At 37.7% G+C, this 20,335-nt stretch overlaps 1 protein-coding gene across 7 annotated transcripts in view; it reads right to left on the bottom strand.

The window, feature by feature from the left end:
• PCCA (propionyl-CoA carboxylase subunit alpha) overlaps positions 1-20,335 on the bottom strand; it is a 534,561-nt gene that overhangs the window by 73,431 nt on the left and 440,795 nt on the right. For all 7 annotated transcript variants that reach the window (XM_049867227.1, XM_049867229.1, XM_049867228.1 and 4 more), the window contains one exon: positions 2,307-2,360. In XM_049867227.1, coding sequence (XP_049723184.1) covers positions 2,307-2,360 — 54 coding nt within the window. The remainder of the gene's footprint in view (positions 1-2,306; positions 2,361-20,335) is intronic.

Below are 20,335 nucleotides of genomic sequence, written 5' to 3'. Positions count from 1 at the left end.
GGCTGCTAACCCAGAGGTCAGCGGTTCAAATCCATCAGCCATTCCTGGGAAACCGTATGGGGCAGTTCTACTCTGACCTATAGGGTTGCTATGAGTCGGAATCGACTCGAGGGCAGTGAGTTTGGTTTTTTGGTTCTACGCAGCTAATAAAAAGAATAAGATAGATCTTTATGTACTGACACAGAAAGATGTCTAAGATTTACTGTTGAGTAAAAAGGCGTATGATCCTATTTCCGGAAGAATATATCTACTATTAGTAACAAGTACTTTTAGAGAATAGGACATACTACCTCACATACATTTCAATAATGTTTGAAATTTTTACAGTAAGCATGTATTACTTTATTAACCAGAAAAAGCAAGAATCACTACAAGTGTTAAGTCCAACACTTTACATTTAGGTTATACTGAGGAAGTACCTATGCATATATTACTACGCATATAGTTTATATACATAAACTATACATACACCTTTGTACAGGCAGTCCCTGGGTTACAAACGTCCAAGTTACGGACAATGCATACTTGTCCCTTAATGTCATGTAAATTTGCCCTTACTTTGAAACAAATGAACCAACCCCAACCCACAACAAATTCTTCATCATAGTCACTTTCACTTGCTGCATTTGAAGCTTTTAAATCATTGAAAAGGCTTCGAAGCCTCTTCTTGCTCTAAAGTAAAAAGTAAAGCTAAATAAGAACCATATGCACCTGTTCTGACTTACCTACAAATTCTTAAAGACACACTCAGGAATGAATCTCATTCGTAACCCAGGGACTGCCTATAATGTATACACTATAAAGCACCAAGTAAATGTACATTATTAATATCCTTTCTACCTCAATAGTGGCAAAATTACCCCTCTTTTGGTCCAAGCCAGAGGGCTGCCCTCTGATATTCTCATTGAACTCACAGAGCTATCAGAAATAGCCAATGTGAATTCAATCCTGAACAAGGTGTCCAATGGACACGAACATTTCACAGATTATAGACATGGAGAAATATGCAAATACAATAGCAAGAAACAGAGAAATGCAAATTAAAATTATACGGTACCCTTTGTTTTATCAGCTAAATAATTTTCAAAATGATATTAACTAGTAAAATAAAGGAGGTGCCCTGGTAGTGCAATGGTTAAGCACTGGGCTGCTATGCAAAAAGTCAGCAAGGAGAAAAAAACTGGGGATCTATTCCCATAAAGATTACAGTCTAGGAAACCCTATGGGGTAACTCTACTCTGTCATATAAGGTTGCTATGAGCTGGAATCTACTCGATGGCACACAACAATAAAATAAAACCTCTTTTTGCCAGATACAGTTAAGTAACTTTAAAAATTATAATTAATACCAGGGAGCGTACAGTCAAACTGATATTCCAGTACCTCATCTGCAGTGTTCTAAAGAGGGACGAAATACTTGGCAACATGTATACGGAATCGTAAAATGATTCACAGGGTTTGACTCTGTTTGGGAAGTTTATCTTAGGAAAATAATTCAAAACATCAGAAGAGCAAAACACATGAAGTTGTTCATTAGAACATCATTTGTAATGACAAAAAAACTAGAGGTCACCTCAACACCTAACAATCTGGATTCATGGATAAGCAAAATGTCATATTTATCCCACAGAATATTAAATATAGGTTCATTAAAATGATTATCATAAATATAGCGATAGAGAAAATAACTAATAGAATCTTAAGAAAAAAACAAAATATCAAGATTTCATCAGTTTCATTAGAAATGTGGATTTGAAAGGGCCTAATAAAGAAAGGGAAACCCTGGTGGCACAGTGGTTAAGTGCTACGGCTGCTAACCAAAGGGTTGGCAGTTCGAATCCGCCAGGCGCTCCTTGGAAACTCTATGGGGCAGTTCTATTTTGTCCTACACGGTCACTAAGAGTCAGAATGGACTCGACGGCACTGGGTTTGGTTAATAAAGAAAGCTAGAAAGAAAACTGAGCAAACCAAATCAAGGTCATTAGTTCCAAAGGCATGTTTACATAACATATTCTTATTTTTACTACAAGAACAGCAATAGACAGTCTTCAATAAGAAAGTACTGAAAGTGTTGAATAAATTGCAAATGATTTTAAAACCATTTTCTCTCTAACAACAAGTGACTAAAATAATTACATCATGAAAACTTTTCTCACACATTGAAGAATCCACAAACACACGGCCATTAACAGCAGAATGATGCTATGACAAAGTTGGGTTCATACACATGGACTTAAACTACTTGAATACATTTTTCCCTCTACAAATTAACAGAATACACAAGGTAATGATGCTTTCACACTTACCACTGTGCCAAGAAACTGAATGTCCATGTTTCCACTTGCTTCTCGAGAAAGACACTAGAAAAAAAAGGTATAAAAATGAATTAACCAAAATGGATCACAGACCTAAATGTGAAAACTAAAACCATGAAACTCTCAGAAGAAAACATAGGGATGTGGCTACACAGCCTAGTTTTTAACAACAAATAAGATACTATAACAAAAGCACAAGCAGCAAAAGCCAATAGTTAAATGGGACCTCATAAGAATTAAATACTTCTATTCATCAAAAGATTACCTAAAAAGTGAAGTGACAACCTACAGATCGTAAGAAAATCTTTGGGAACCACATATCCAACAATGGTCTAATAGCCAAAATAAATATAAAACTTCTATAACAACAAAAAGACAAACAACCCATTCTAAAAATGGGCAAAGGACTTGAATAGATATTTCACCAAAGGCCATATTCAAACGCACAACAAGCACATGAAAAATGCTCAACGTCATTAGCCATTACAGAAATGCAAATCGAAACCATAATGGAATATAACTTCACTCCCCTTACGTGGCTACGTTAAAAAAAAGCTGGAAGATAACAAATGTTGGTGAAGATGCAGAGAAATTGGAACCCTTATCCGCTGCTGGTGGGAATACAAAACGGTGGAGCTCCTGTGGAATACAGTTTGGCGGCTGCTCAAAAAGTTAAATATGGAACTACCATATGACCCAGCAATTACTCTCCCAGGTATATATACCCAAGAGGCCTGGAAGCGGCAATGCGAATAGACACATGTACACCAATGTTCACTGCAACACTATTCACAATAGCCAAAAGGTGGAAACAACCTAAGTGTCCATCAACAGATGAATGGATAAACGCAATGTGGTACAGACAAACGGAATACTACTCAGCCATAGTAAGTCCTGATCCATGCTACAACATTGATGAACCCTGAAAACTTTATTCTCAGTGAAATAAGTCAATCACAAAAGGGCAGATATTGCATGATAAAAAGGGCAAGTATTGCATGATCTCACTTACATGAAATAGCAATAGGCAAATGGATAGAGACCAAGTTTATTGGTGGTTACCAGGAGTGGGGGGGATGCACTGTTTAGGAAACAGCGTTTGTCTGTTTATGGTAATGGGAAATTTGGAAACAATTATGGGTGGTGGTTGCATAACATAATTCATGTAATTGATATCGCTAAACTATGTACCTGGAAAATGTCCAATTGGCAAATGTTGTATTTTATATATTTTTATAACAATAAAAAAATGAATTAGCACGCTCACAAAAACTTGTACATAAATGTTCACAGCAGTATTACTCATAATAGCAAAAAATGCAAATGTGTATGAACTGATGAGTAGATTAATAAAATGTGGTATATCATATAACGGGATATTATTCAGTAATAAAAAGAAATGAGGTACTGATACATGCTACAACCTAGATGAACCTTGAAAACATTATGTTGACTGAAAGAAGCCAGTCATATAAAGGACCATGTATTGTATTATTCCATTTATATGAAATGTCCAGAATAGCCAAATACACAGAGACAGAAGGTAGCTTAGTGGCAGTTGCCTGGAAGACAAGGATTGGGGAGAAATGGGTGAATGCTACGGGATTTCTTTTTGGGGTAATAAAAATGTTCCAAAATTGGTTGCATAGCTTTGTAAATAGATTAAAAATCATTGAACTGGACACTTTAAATTGGTGAATTGTATGGTATGTGAATTACATCTCAATAAAATTCTTATAAAGTGAATACAACATACATAGTACAGATATGTTGTTGTTGTTAGGTGCTATTGAGTCGATTTTGACTGAAGGACCCCGTGTAACAGAGCAGAAGTGCCCCATGAGATTCCCACGGCTGTAATCTCCACAGGAGCGGATCGCCACGTCTTTCTACTGCGGAGCTATAGTTACATAGTTACCTTATTTTGAATTTTAGTCAAAAGTAAACACTACTAGTAAAAATAGTACACTGGAAGTAAATCATAGATTTTTTTTTCCCCCAGATCATTCGCACCTGTAAAATTGCTCTATATAATCCTAACTTGTTCATCAAAATTCTTCCTATCCCATGAGGGCCCAGCAGCTTCAAAGATTCCACACACAGCAGGTAAGTAGTTATGAATTTTTCTTTAACATTTCATATGTAATCCTGAGGGATTATTAGTGGACTTCCATCAATTGCAAACCATGAACTACTGCAGATGCATGCGAATTTTATTCTTTTTATGGAAGGAGAGTTTGCCAACTCTGTACTTTACGATCACTAATGCAATAGATCCAGAGTGACCCTCTGGAGTTCAGACTGAGCCCCTGGTTCCTTGACTGAGGGAGGTTAAATCAATAACAAGAAATGAGTTTAACGCACAATGATACCAAACTGCTTACCCCTACCTTCAAATATTGTCAAGTGATTTGACACAATTGTAACCTGTCTAGCATACTGAAGGAAGTGTGGTATGGAGTAGAAAATTCAATATTGGCATGTCAGCACTTTGAACCATTAATTCTACATCTAACAATTTGTCCTAAGAAAAAAATTATGGGTAGGTAGAAAAATATGGCTATAAAAATGCTAACACACTGTAGTTTACCTCTAAAAACTAAAAAATTATCAATAATCTAAATGATCAAAAAAAGGGCTGGTTAAGGAATTATGAGATATCTATGCAGCCATTAAAAAATTTTAGAGACATGAAAAATAAATTTCTAAGTGTGAAAAGAAAGTACAAAACAATACGTTCAAAATAAGCTTCTTATAAAAACAATTCTATATATTATAGAAAACTAGAATAAATAATGCACATAAAATTATCTGTTATTTCTGGATGGATGACATTAGTTGACCTTTCTTCTTTTTTTTTCTCCTTTACTTTTCAGTCAGTTGTTATTCCTATTTTTCTGCATGGTCATGCATTACTTAATAAAGGCAAAAAAAAAAAAAGAATTCAAAATTGAGTAAAACAGATTTTTTCCCTTAGTTTCCTAAGAAGATTCTAGAAAACGAAGTGAAAAAACCTATTTTATTAAGAATTGAGTCTTGAATCCTAGATTCTGAGTCTGACATTTCCACTTTGGTCATCTATACTATCATTGATCCATATCCTATGTATTGATCGTTGCTAGCTAAAGTAAGATTCACTCCATAAGAGACTAAATGAAAAGAGTAAAATTCTAAAATAAATAATTGTAATTCAATATAATAAGCAGTATTAGAGTTCCGTACAAAGTATCATGGGATAACAGAGGCCAGATTAACTAAATGCACAGGAAGATTAAGGAAGACTTGTAGATAGACATTAGAGCTAAGTATTAAAAAATGAGCAGGAATTTGCCACAAAGGAAGTGAAAAAGAAAACTCTTGGACTAATGGGGCAGTTTATGTAAATTTCAGATTAAGAAAAAAACATGGTGAGTGTAAGGAATGGTGAGTAATAGTTTGGAGGGCTAGAGAAAGGGTTGGTTGAAGAAGGGAAGCGGCAAGAACGGAAACTGGAAAGCATTTACAGAGACAGATCGTATCTTGCACAGAGAGAGATTATACTTCACAAAGCTCTTATACTTAAGAACTGAGGTATGTATGCCACGTCTATGTTTTAGAAAGGCTGATGGCCTGGAGTAAGGCTGAGGATACACAGGAATGGGTCGGAGGAGAGATTATGTGGAAAAACTGGCTCTGAATGACCCACACTGAGATGTAGTCTAGTAAAATTATTGGACTTAAAGAAACATTAAAAACAATTCTTTGGTCATTCCAAGCAGAAAGGCCAAATTATCTGTAGTAGTTTTAGTATTCTTACTCTGATATTTGTATGTATCTAAAGAAGAATAAAGCAAATGAATGAGTAATTACATAATACTTTATTATCCCCTGTGTGTTCTTGGAGTAGGGAAAGCAGAGATAAAGATGTAAGATAGAATGGATTAACATTCCTGTACTTCTGAATTTGAATTGAAAGTATCAATATGGACCCACGAAGGATTTTATCAAATATAGAGAAACATATGTCTGTGTGTGTATATATATATATTTAATATATGTATGAATATATAATATCTATATATACCCCCCCAGCATTCACTGAAAAGCCTATTAGCAATGAACATCCCTAGAACTAACTGATTGTTGTCTACAAATACCATTTCCCACTAAAACAAAACAAAAAGCCAACGCTTCTTGGAAAGATGGACAGTTCTAGATCAGGCAGATATGAGCCTCATACACCTTGCCATATGAGAAGGCGAGGGAGCTGTCAGAGACTAGGGTCATGCCAGAAGGACTCAGAAGCCAGCTTGAGGAGACTCTTTCTGGCCAAAGATAGAACAACGTGAGTATCAACCAGGATGACAACTGCAATGGACTAAAGCACATCAGGTAAGCTTAAATACATGAATTCATAACAGATATCAAAAAAGAAAAACAAAAATAACACATCAGTTCAGTCGCTTTTGGGGAATGATAGGGAAATAACTATTTTGAGGACTGATAAAAGGAAAGGATTTATTTATAAATTTTATAAAAGATGGACACAACCTAGGTGCCCATCAACAGATGAATGGATAAACAAATTATTGTATAATTTATCTTTTACAAAAAAAATTTATCTTGTTTTTCCTATGCAAACGGTACTCCTGGGTAATCACAAAGTAGTTGAAGTTTCTCTTTAAAGAATTGTGCAGGCAATAAATGAAGAAAGAATGGCAAGAATAAAATACCATCATTTTGTAAACCTTAATTTATTGACCTAGGCCTGAGCATCAGTGGCTCAAGAGAGACAACCAGACATTATGTACCTCTTATGGAGGCAAAGCACACCACTTACTATGTAGTCTTGCCAAAATTAATGGCACCTGAATCTGATTATACCTCTAGATTCAACTAGTAATTTCCAGGAAATACAGAGGATAGAGAATATGTTAAACTACACTGTGGGGTACAACCACTTTGGAAATCGATTTGGCGCTTCCTTAAAAAGCTAGAAATAGAAGTACCATAAGACTCAGCAATCCACTCCTTGGAATACATCCTAGAGAAATAAGAGCTGTCACACGAATAGATACATGCATACTTTTTTTTTTTTTTATGTTCACTGCAGCACTGTTCACAATAGCAAAAAGATGGAAACAACCTGGGTGCCCATTAACAGATGAATGGATAAACAAATTATGGTACATACACACAATGGAATACTAAATGGAATACTACACAAGGATAAATACAGAACAATGATGAATCCATGAAACATCCCACAACATGGATGAAAATCTGGAAGGCACTATGCTGAGTGTAATTAGTCGGTCACAAAAGGACAAATATTGCATGAAACCACTATTACAAGAACTCAAGAAAAGGCTTAAACACAGAAGAAAACATTCTTTGACGGTTACAAGGGTAGAAAGGGAAGGAGAGGAAAATTCACTAACTAGATAGAAGACAAGAATTATCTTAGATGAAGGGAAGGATAGCACACGATACAAGGGAAGTCAGTGCAAATGGACTAAACCAAAAGCTAAGAAGTTTCCTGAATACGACCAAATACTTCGAGGAACAGAGTAGCAGGGGCGGGGGTCTGGGGATCATGGTTTCAGGGACATCTAGGTCAATTGGCATGACAAAGTTTATTAAGAAAATGTTCTGCATCCCACTTTGGTGAGTGGTGTCTGGGGTGCTAAATGCTAGCAAGCGGCCATCAATTGATTCCAACCCACCTGGAGCAAAGGTGAATGAAGAATACCAAAGACATGAAGAAAATATTAGCCCAAGAGAAAAAAGGGCCATGTAAACCACAGACTCCATCAGCCTGAGACCAGAAGAACTAGATCATGGCCAGCTACCACCAATGACTGCCCTGACAAGGAAAACAGCTGAGAGTCCCTGATGGAGCTGGAGAAAAGGGGGTGCAGAGCTCAAATTCTAGTAAAAAGACCAGACTTAATGGTTTGACTGAGACTAGAGGAACCCCAAAAGACACGGCACTGGAACTCTCTGTTAACCCAGAACCAAAACCATTCCCGAAGCCAACGCTTCAGACAAAGATTAGACTGGACTGTAAAACATAAAATAATAACTCATGAAGAGTGTGCTTCTTAGTCCAAGTAGACACAGGAGACTAAATGGGTAGCTCCTGTCCAGAGGTGGGATGAGAAGGTAGAAAAGGATAGAAGCCAGTTGAATGGACACGGAAAACCTGAGGTGGGATGCGGGAGTGTGCTGTCACATTATACGGATTGCAACTAGGGTCACATAACAATATGTATATAAATTTTTGTATGAGAAATTAACTTGAGCTGTAAACTTTCACCTAAAGCACAATTAAAAAAAAAAAAAAAATGCAATTCCTCAGGGCTACCTCTAGCAGGAGACCTTAACCTAAGGACCTGGACTCCTGGAGGGGTGATGAGGTCCTGAAAGCACAGTCATTCATTCACGCATTCAACAAATACTGACTGAGCACCTACTATGTGCCAGGTGCTCTTCTGGTCCTAGAGAGAAAGCAGTGAAAAAAACACAAAAATACCTCTGTTTTAAAAAAATGGCGAAATGCCAGGAATTGTTGAATATAGGCAGAGATTGTAACAGGTGTTTACTGTACTATTATTTAAACTTGTCTGTGTGTTTGAAATTTTTCATAATTAAAAGTTGGAAGGAAAAATAAAATAAAAAGCAGATTCCCCCTTCCCCCTCTGAAAAAACAAACAGTTTAACTGCACTGGAGGGTTGCAATCAGCTACATCTTGACAATGGTATACTCCATATGACAAATGATTCAGTTTCTTCAAGAAATAAACTAGATTAAAAACCCTTCACAGACATTTCCCTCAAGCTATTACCCCATTTCACTTTTTTAAGACTCCTTGAAAAGTTGCCTATCTCATGGCTTTCACTTCACTCTCCATCTCCTTTGAATATATTTCCATCTGGCTTCTTCCCCTGACTCCCTGTAACCGTTCTTGTCAAGGTCACCTATAACTGGCATTTTGTTAAATGTATTTGTCAATTTTATCCTCATCTTATTCAACACTACATTACAAACAGCTGATAGTTTCCTTCTTCAAATACTTTATTGGCTTCATGCATATCTCGCTCCCCTGGTTTTTCTCCTACATCTCTGGGGCCCTTGGCTTAGTCTTCTTTGCTGGTTTCTCTTCCTCTTTATTCCAATTTCTAGCTGCTGGATTGCCCCAGGATCCGGTCCTCAGCCCTCTTCTCTTTTCCATCTACATTCTTCCTCGGTGTGATCTTATCCAGACCCATGCTTTTAAAGAAAATATACATGGTCTAGGCTATCAGGAGCCCTGGTGGCACAGTGGCTAAAGTGTTCAGCTGCTAACCAAAAGGTTGGCAGTTTGAATCCACCAGCTGCTTCTTGGAAACTCTATGGGGCCGTTCTACACTATCTATCAACTTTATGTTCTCAATTCCAGCTTGTCCTTTGAGCTCAAAACGAATAAAGTGGACATCAACGCTTGGATGTTTAATGCACATACCAAATTTAACCAAATCTAAAACAGAATTTTTGATTTGTCTCCCAAAGCTTGCTCCTCCCCTGGTCTTCCCATCTCAGTAGGTAAGTAACACCATCATTCACCTGTGGTTGTTAACCCTTAATTCCTTAACTTCTCTCCATCTGCTATGCAATCAGTCAATCTTTTCTGCTATCCCTTCATCCAAGTAACTCACTTCTCACCATCTTAGTCTAAGCCAGGACAGTAAACTTCTTCTGTAAAGGGCCACATAGCAAACATTTTAGGTTTTGCAGACCCAGAGGCAAAAATGAGGATATTACACAGCTACTTACAGAACAAGAGAGAAAAGAGGTTTCCACAACTTTCTTATTGACAAAATTCAAAATATAATAAATGGTTTACTAATGAAGAGAATGGAATTTCTTTTTTAGGGATAACATTTTAATTGGGGTTCAAAACTAGCTCCCTATCATCCAAAATCAACTGCAAATGTTTATCTGTCGATGCTGATCTTTAATGGAATTTCACATTTTTCAGCTTTGAAAATGTCTTTTCACACAGATAAACCAATCTTGTTGCCATCGAGTCAATTCCGACTCATAGAGACCCTAGAGGACACAGCAGAACTGCCCCACAGGGTTTCCAAGGAACAGCTGGTGAATTCAGACTGCCGACCTTTTGGTTAGCAGCCGAGCTCTAGGTACTGCCAAATACTGACATCAGTCCACAAGCATATAATTTTACTTGAGCATATTCATCACTTGGAAGGCACTGATAGAATTCTGTTAGATTCTTCCCTTGATATTTGCCTTTCAGTATGGCATTAAATTGCAGTTTAATCACTTCCAGTTGAAGGATAAGCAGACACTCCTCAATGTACAGCTAAATGGATTTGAAAATATGGAAAATTCCTTTGCGCTTGCATTGAGTTCCAAAAAATGCTGCTATAGCCGTAGTTCGAGCTTAGAAAACACAGCCGCTGAAATCTGTGTGGGAACGGAGATGATCTTGGTGTAACTTGACAGTACAGGAAGTGTAAAAGCAGCTTGACATTACTTGTGATTCAAACAGTGTAAGTTGTCCAATTGACTTTAGCATAGCATAAGTTTTGCATGTAAGTGCTGTTTTGCCTTGCAACTGTAGGTAGAATTCATTAAGAAATATTAACCAACCTGCGGCTTAAGCTAATTGCCAAAGTCATTCAGCGTTCTCTAATAGTGGTTGAAGGCAGTTCTTTGTGTTCAGAAAAAGTTCAATCTCAGATTTGCCTAAGCTAAAAATATTACAATAAAACTTTACACCGCTAAGCCACTGAACTGCCATGTGGAGCAAGTCAAGATAGTTAGCTTCTACTTCTGATCAGCAGTCATAGACAGACAATAACAAATGAATGTGACTGTGTTCCAATAAGCTTGCATTTATGAGCACTGAAATTTGAATCTCATATACTTTTCATGTGTCATGAAACGTTACTCTTTTGATTTTTTTTCAACCACTTAAAAATGTATTAACCACTCTAAGCTTCCTGGCTGTACAATCACAGGCAGCTGGTGGATTTGGCCTGCTCCTGGTCTAAGCATTCAGCACCTCTTACCTGGATTACTACATTGGTCACATAAATGATTTTCCTGTCTCCACCATCTGTGACTGCGGTGCAGTAAATTATTTAACATGGCTCTTCTAGCCACAGACTTTGTAACTTCCACCAAATGACTGGATGAGGACTATACAAACGAGGTGCTTGTGACTCACAGAGGAGATTGGGTAGCTTGCTAATAATGTAAAAAAGGTTCATGGCACCCTTGTGGGGCAGTGGGACCATGTAAATAAATTGTGTGGAACCCTAACAAGAGGACTGGTCAGTTTTGCCATCCCATTAGGCTCAAAATGAGCCATCCCAGAGGCAGGAAGAGAGGATCTCAATACCACCAAGAAGGAAGAGCCAGGAGTGGAGCGTGTCCTTTGGACCCAGAATCCCCGTGCTGTGAACCTCCTAGATCCAGGAGACAGAGAGAGGAGCTGTAACATGGGAGACAGTGGAGCAAGAGGGCAGGGATTAGGAGACGGCATGGTGGGATTTCCCAGCCCACAGAGTGAGAAAGCTGCGAGGCTTACTGGCTGAGCACGGTGCCTCCGGGTACTTATTGGCAGAGCTAAAACGGCTCTGCAACACTTGCCTGAGCAGGGCAGAGGCCAGGCTGAGGGGCCGAGGGCCAGAGAGAGATCTGCCTGCTGCGTGGCTGAGATGAAACTGTCCTGATGGAAGAACTGTATCCTTAGCATTCCTGAGCCTGAATTATAACCTTCCCTAATAAACTCCATAACTGTGAGTATGGTCTGTGACCGCTGCAACAAATTATGGAACCCAGCAGAGAAGTAGAGAATGCCCTGGGAGGGACAGCTGATGTCAGAACTGGTGAAACGGCTACTGAGTAGAGGCATGTCTGACCCCCACCTCACAGGAATCAACTTCAGGCTGTGGAGGCTGAAAATGATTCTCTGCCCCCCTTGTGAAGTTAGAGGTCAGACGGCACCCCCACGCCATTTTAACAGTGGTCCATTCTCCTCACAGCAGTGATTTTAAATCACATCACACATTCTTCTATTTAAAACCCTCCAAAAGCTTCACAATGTGATGTAAATAAAACACAAACATTTCGGCTAACAAGGATCCCCTGTGGTCTGGTCCCTGCCTATCTTTTGCCAGTCTCCTTAACTCTCCTCAAGACATTGGCCTTCCTTCTACTCTCCACACGTGCCAAATGTGAGCCTGTCTCAGTGCTTCTGTACTTGCCACTCCTTCTGCTTGAGACTCTCTTCCCCCAGATGTTTGCATGGCTGCCCCCTTCTCCCGTTTCTCATCACAGGTCTCGACTTAGTGTTAGCTATTCTGAGAGGACTTCCCTGACCACCCTAGCTAAAGCTATCCCCTTCTATCACTTATTCTATTTTATATTCTTCATGGACCTTCTTAGCACTCAAATTATCTTATCTGTTTCTGTGTTTCCATGTTTGGTTACCTTCATCCCCGATTAGAATGTATGCCTTCTTCACTGCTCTATCTCCAGAGTCTACAGCATTGCCTAGGTCGCTGTTGGCATTCAGTAAGTATAAAATACCTTCTACTTACGAGACACTCAAAAAAATAATAGTTCCTTTTCCTTACCCTACAAGGGTCAGACTCATTTCCAGGCAAATACAAGTAATTTTGCAACATATAAAATGGAAATAGATTTCAAAACTTAGATTTTCACATTAAAAAATATATAAACCATAGATATAAACACCAATACACGTTGTCCTTGACTATAAATTCAATTTAAAGCAAGTATCAATTACATAAATAATGACTATAGCCTGTGTTTTTTCACCACACTACTTCAATTTGTGTGCTTGCTTAAAAAAAAGGAAGAAAAATGTGTCCAAACCTGATACATTTCAGCACAAGAATTAGCATTAATGGGAAGCAGGAAAATAAAATTTAATTCAAAACTGGAATTTACTTCTACACAGGAAGCAGAAATATACACTTTTCCCACAGTCTAGGTTTAAGACAATTAGGTTTTGGAATCCACAGAGAACAAAGTCCCCTCTGCCTACAATGAGTCTGAGGAACGCCAAAACAAATACGGACTGACCACTTGATAAGCTAACAGCAAAAGGAAAGATTAAATTTTATTTTCCTAAAACTATTCTACCCCTATTGAAATATTTTCTTCAAATATTTTACCTCTTTGCCTTTTTAAAATGGCACTTCATAGCTTGATTAAAAAAAAGTTCCTTCTTTTCTTATTTTGACAGTCTGCTCCAACATTTAAAAAATACCCTCCTTTTTTTTCCTTAAAGAATGTGTTAGAAGACTTTGTTAACATTTATTAGAATTAAATTCATATAAAATTAGTTACATATAATTCAGACAAGATTAGGTTACTAAGAAGAAAGCAAAAACATTTAAAAAAAAAATCAAATGTTCCAAAAATATCTTCCTAGAATAATAAAATCAGAGGCAATTTCATCTTTAAAAGTAATCTCACTGAACACTAAGAGAAAGAAAGAGTAATAGTTTTCCTTTTCCCTCACTGATTTCCAAGTTGATAACATGTTTTAAAGGCCATTACTATGGGATTTGGCTTATCAGTCTCCAGTGCAGCTGCTGGTACTCTTTTCCATGTTTACTACAATCAGTGTTGATACTATTCAAAATTCTCTTCCTCTGGCAGCCACTAAAATATAATTGTCTAGTTAACAGATAGCAGAGGAGAAAAATTGTGTGTGTGTGTGTGTGTGTGTGTGTGTGTGTATGTGTGTGGTGGGGTGGGGTGGGATGGGGTGGGGGAAGAGGGAGCACAGAAAAACATTTTCCCATTATATAACATTTAAAAAAGCAACTTCAAGTCATACAACATACGCGGATAAAGACCAAGAAAACTGCTAAGCTTCTAGGACTGCATTATGAAAGCAGGCAAAATTAATATTCTAAATTAGAGTTGTAAATAAATCCCAGCTGCTAACTTGTGACTGAAGTTTTTGAAGCATAGTGAAGGGAGTTCTTTCTGTTCGATCGGTGGGCTTGTTTCTGAGATGTGCACCCGTAACTGACGTGTGCAGCAACGGGAAGGGGAGATGGGTAATAATTACTCTTTCCATTTCTACTTCTTTAGAAAAAAATACCAACTTCTACTTATTCTAACTTACATATTTATATATCTTATGCTTTGTAAATAGATGGTTTCACTTTACGTTTGGTTGTTCTAGAATAACCACATGCATACAGAACAAAATAACAACTAATTACTTCTAAGGGTGGGGGTGGGGAGAAACATTTCGAAAATATGGGAAGCATTTATTTTAGAACTAAAAAGCATAGGACGATTACTTCTGAATCTACTCTTTTGGTACTGGTAAAGTATAAACAAGTGTAAGCCATTTCTTTGGATTAAAGGTAGATTTTAAATTAAAACATTTATTTTAGCACCTATGCATGTTTATTAGGATCAAAACTAAAGTCTGTTCTCAGACGGTGTGGGAGTTGTTATCTAGATAAGCATTTGTAAATATACCACACATAATTATGCAACCTGCAAACACAAGAAAATTTCTTTCCATCGTATTCATGTGCCTATATAATATTCTGTTTTATATAGGCCTACCGAGCCTGTTAAGTTAGGATATTACATAATCTATTTAACACTGCAATCAATTCACAAGTAATCCATTTAATCTGGTATTCTATCCTAAAAAACATGAGATTCCTGGGACACTATTCCAAATTTGTCTGCTTTAACATAGAAAATTAGTTCCGCTTAGTTGCATATCAATGACCTATTCAATACAGAACACAGTACTGCTGCCATCAGCTTTACACTGTTATTTATAATACATTTACCTTCTGTCACAAATATTTGAACAAGAACATGAGAAATCAAAAGTCCTTCAAAGGTACACCATGAGTAGCTTCACATCGCACAGATGCAGAAATTGTTAGACCTTAGCAGGATCTTCAGAGATTTCCCAAAGTATCTGGCTACTCTTCGGGTCTGCAGATGACCTGCTGTGAGCAGGTGGATAGAAGAAATCATGCCACACAAAGCAACAGACCAATGGCAGTCACTCTCCTCTGCTTGCAAATGTTCAAACAACGTGACTGTGTAAAATGAAAATCTAGTATGTAAAATGCTAACCAGAAACGATGCATTAAATCTCAGCAGACAAAGTACATTCTAAGAACTGGAGAACTGTTATGAGTTGTTCAAAGTAAAACTGAAGAATCTCTTTCAGGGTAAAAAAAAGATTACTTCACAGGAGTACAGTCATAAAAAAAATAGCAATAACAAAAACAGCTCCTGCTCATCCACCACGTCCCACACTACACAGGCGCTGGAGGGCATGAACAAAGCCAAGAGTGGTCTGAACGCCCACAGAGCCACCACGTCTTCTGTTTTGTTTCAACATCTTAATGATACACCACAGGCAGAAAATCATTCTACTTAAAAAAAAACATCGCTCCAAGTTTTGATAAACTTCTAATGAAAAAGCCTCTCAGCTAGAAGATAAATTTAACCTGTTTAAAAATGAATTCAATTAATCTGTTCTAAATTTTAAATTATAAATACCAAAACTTTGGTTGAATCATGGGAAACAGTTTAAACACCAATATACGCTTTTCCTTCTATAAATATACTATGATTTACAAAAGGCTTGATTTCTGCGTTGCCCAACTCAGCAGCCACTAGCCACATGTAGCTACTGAGAACTTGAAATGTGGCCAGTGTGATTAAGAAATGGAATTTTCAATCTTATTCAATTTTAATTAATTGAACTTCAAATTAAAAAAAAAACTGAAGCAGTGCAAAATATTTTTCTGTTAAACACAATTTCATTTTAATTTTTCCATTGCTTAAGATATTAGTGTTCAGTTGTCATGCACCTGTAGAATGTGTGTGTCATTTCTTGTATGTCATTCATTAATTTTTTATATTGTTTTCATGTTCAAATGATAACATCTCAGATATACTGTTAAATAAAATATAAAACAAAAAAATAAACCCATTATCATCGAGTCAATTTCCACTCATAGCAACCCTACAGAACAGAGTAGAACTGCCCCATAGGGTAGCCAGGGAGCAGCTGGTAGGTCTGAACTGCCGCCCTTTTGGGTAGCAGCCAGACTCTTAACCACTGTACCACGTGGGTTTCCAAATAAAATATATTAAGTAAATTAATTTCACTTGTTTCTTTTTACTTTACACATATATTGTGTGTGTGTATATGTATATATATAAACCCTTTGCCACTGAGTCAATTTCAACTCATAGCAACCCCACAGGACAGAGTAGAGTTGCCCCATAGGGTTTCCAAGGAGCGGCTGGTGGATTTGAACTGTCAACCTTTTGGTTAACAGCCAAGCTCTTAACCACTATGCCACCATGGCTCCCTGTATGTATATGTGTGTGTGTGTATAAAATATGGTTCATACTGTAAGATTATAATCATATTATAATATGGTTCATATTATATTTCTATTGGACAATGCTGTTTTATTTCAAAACTTTTTAAATTGGTAATTTAGAAATCAGAATACATCTTTCCACCAAAAAAAAAAAAATAAAAAAAAGACCATGAGAAATGATTATTAGGCTCTCAGATCATACCATAAGCACCTGTGTCTATTAACGTCACTACTGACACACTCTACACGTGCAATGTAGAGAAACACTGCTGCAATGCTGGTAACCACACAACATAAAAAAGAAACTATGAAATACCATTAATTTGGTTTCTTTGAATGATGGTATTTGAGGAAAAGTTGGTTCAATTACTAGAGGATAAAGCCTGGTTCTTTATTATAAATTATTTCATTTCAAAATACATGACCTCCTTTTACTAAGAGATACATCACTGGCTCTGTCCTTTAAAGTTATCAACAATGATTAGAATTTTCTCCAAAGTATGATTTTCTTCAAGTCAGAAAAGGTAATGCAGCTAGATGGGCATACTGGAGTAAGTGATGGTGTGAAGCAGACTTAATGGAGCGATGAATAATTAGTGACACAGGGTAAGAGAGAGACCAGTGGGAGCACAGACCTCTGAGCCAGAGAAGAGGTCATCAGAACTCAGGCCTTCATCTACACCTATCAACAGGTGGTACTGCTGACCTAAGACAGGTCAGGTGCTTCCCAGGGCAAACCGAGGAAAATTGAAAAGACATTTACTCGAGTGGAAAGAAAAGTACTTGATAAGAAAGATACATTTGTAGGCAGGTTCTCTAGAGCCTTCTTGTTTCTTTCTGCTCTCACAGAAACTACCATGAACCTGTATCTGCAATGATCCTTCAGTTACACTGTCTAGTAGAGTATCGGTTTTGCAGATGTTGAGAGGTCAGGAATTAAACTGCTGAGAAGGCTTTCTTATGCAGCAAAGGCAGTGGAAATCAAAGTTAATAAATCAGGGAACAGTTTAGACCAATTAAAAGAAGTTAGTAACCTATGAAATTCATTATACAAAAGATGGCACATGCCAAAATAGAATTTGTTTTTATTTTTTATTAAGCTCGTAAAACCCTGGTGGTGTAGTGGTTAAGAGCAAGAGCTGCTAATCAAAAGCTGGGCAGTTCGAATCCACCAGGCACTCCTTGGAAACTGTATGGGGCAGTTCTACCCTGTCCTATAAGGTCGCTAGGAGTCAGAACTGACTTGACGGCACCAGGTTTTTTTTTTTGTTGTTGTTGTATTAAGCTCATGAGGTTTACCAATGAAAACCAGGAGTGTGAACAGACAGGGTGATCTGATTGTGAAGAGAAATAGGGAGACAATTCCTAAAGCACATATGCTGCCTCCCCAGCCATTTTATCATCCAATCAGATCAAGATGTTAAATGCTAGTTTTTACATAGTCACAGGGTTTCAGCAATAAAATGAAATAGCTGTTAAGTACCCACACATCCTGAAGTAAGATGCCAGACTAGGCTAACTAGTAGAATGTGAAACCAGCAATATATAAGAATATACATGAATACAAGAGAAGTTAAAAATTAATTAGAGGAGACTGAATCCTTAATGAGAACTGTTTTGGACAGTTGTCAGCTTGCTTTATGTTCAACCTCTGCCCCACCACTCCCACAGGAGTGGAACAAAAGGGGCCCATTCTAGGTTTACCTTAAACCTAGTGACAAGAGCTTCATGACAATCACTGAGTTGTCCACGTATCCCCTTGATTTTGAAGGACTCCGAGGTGAGATGGAGCAATCCCTGACTGGTGGCAGAGCAAGAAGAAGCTTGTACTTCAGGAGTTTGGTGAGCAAGGATTTATACATATTTTCCGTGGCCCAGACATGGGCCATACAGAAGAGAACCAGGCTGGGTCATTATGACCCTGCCCCAAAGGAACATCTGGAGAGAGAAAGCGGAATCAACAGAAGGGTTGGCTGCTGGAAATCAGGAGTGTGAAGGCAAATGGAAAAGGCATAGCCTAAAAGGTTACCATGATGAGACCCAAAAAACCAAACCCACTGCCGTCGAGTCGATTTCGACTCATAGCGACCCTACAGGACAGATTAGAACTGCCCCACTGAGTTCCCAAGGAGTGCCTGGCAGATTTGAACTGCCGACCTCTTGGTTAGCAGCCGTAACACTTAACCACTACGCCACCAGGGTTTCCAGAATGATGAGAAATTCTCAGCAATTATGCGTCTGAAAAACCCACAAAAGTATCCTAGAAGAGAACCAGCCACCTCTGGACATGTGTCATGTCCAGAAAGCGAAAATGCCAGGTCACATCTGTCCCAGTCAACTTAGTTCTTCTTGTCTTGTACCTCATGTCTTTATCCCATACTGCAAGTTTGGAAAGATCTAACATAGCAGCTATCAAGTAAGGGAGGGTATAAAGCAAGGAAGAAGAAGCAATGGGCTCATCTTCCCGACTAAAGGATTCTCAGTTTGAGGTATTACTGAGTTCACAGAGGAGAGGTTTTACGAGTTTTGATGTTAATGAACTAGACATTTAACACACCCTCTACAAAGCAAATATTGCTCATTTATCACTTGGAGCCCTGGTGGTGCAGTAGTTAAGAGCTATGGCTGCTATTCAAAAGGTTGGCAGTTTGAATCCACCAGCTGCTCTCTGGAAACGTTATGGGGCAGTTCTACTCTATCCTATAGGGTCATTATGAGTCAGAATCAACTTGGTGGAAATGGGTTTTAACTGAAAAGGCTATAAGAACTGTGATTTTACCTAAGAAAGGGGAAGAAGTGAGAGAATGAATTTGAAAGAGCAGTTGTAAGAAAGCTTCTATTTGTGAGGAAAAAGCTCTGTCTCTGCAGTGAACTGATTACAAAGTTGGCAAAAACAGATAAAGGAAAGGCAAGTATTGGGCACTCTGAGTGCTTCCTCAATTACTATTTAAAAAAATCCTGTCGAAGGTATAGAAGAGCCATGGAAAAAGAAAACACTTCTTAAAAAAGTGGGTTTATTCAGTTTGATTTAGAATTCTGAATTTCTATACTTTCCCCTCATTTTTTTAGAGCTTAGTTTAGTAGATGAGTGGTGGCTTGATCTATAAAAGCAAAGATGGCATGGTTGACTTTCAAAAGCTTGCCTTAAAGGGGATAACCACCTAGGAACAACAGGCAAGGGTGATAAAAATTTACATAAAAAAAAAATTAAAGACAAACGGTTAAAACAGAGACCTTTGGTATTTATTGGGGATAGGATTTTGCAATCTTTATGGTTCCCATTATACACCCAGAGTACCAAAAAAATTGTGTAAAAAAGGCCCAAAGCCCATTAACTGGGGAAAAGACAGTCTTTTTAACAAATGGTGCTGGCAAAACTGGATGTCTATCCATAAAAAAATGAAACGGCCCATACCTCACACCATACACAAAAATGAATTCAAAATGGATCAAACACCTACATATAAAACCAAAACCTATAAAAATCATGGAAGGAAAAATAGGGTCAGTACTAGAGGCCCTAATATACAGCATAAATAGGATACAAACCATAATTAACAATACACAAACACCAGAAGATAAGCTAGATAACTGGGAAATTCTTAAAA

The sequence above is a fragment of the Elephas maximus genome, chromosome 23 (assembly GCF_024166365.1).
Source record: "Elephas maximus indicus isolate mEleMax1 chromosome 23, mEleMax1 primary haplotype, whole genome shotgun sequence".
Taxonomy (NCBI): Eukaryota; Metazoa; Chordata; class Mammalia; order Proboscidea; family Elephantidae; genus Elephas; species Elephas maximus.
Note: the sequence above shows the minus strand (reverse complement) of the source record. Positions and strands in the feature narration are given on the sequence as shown.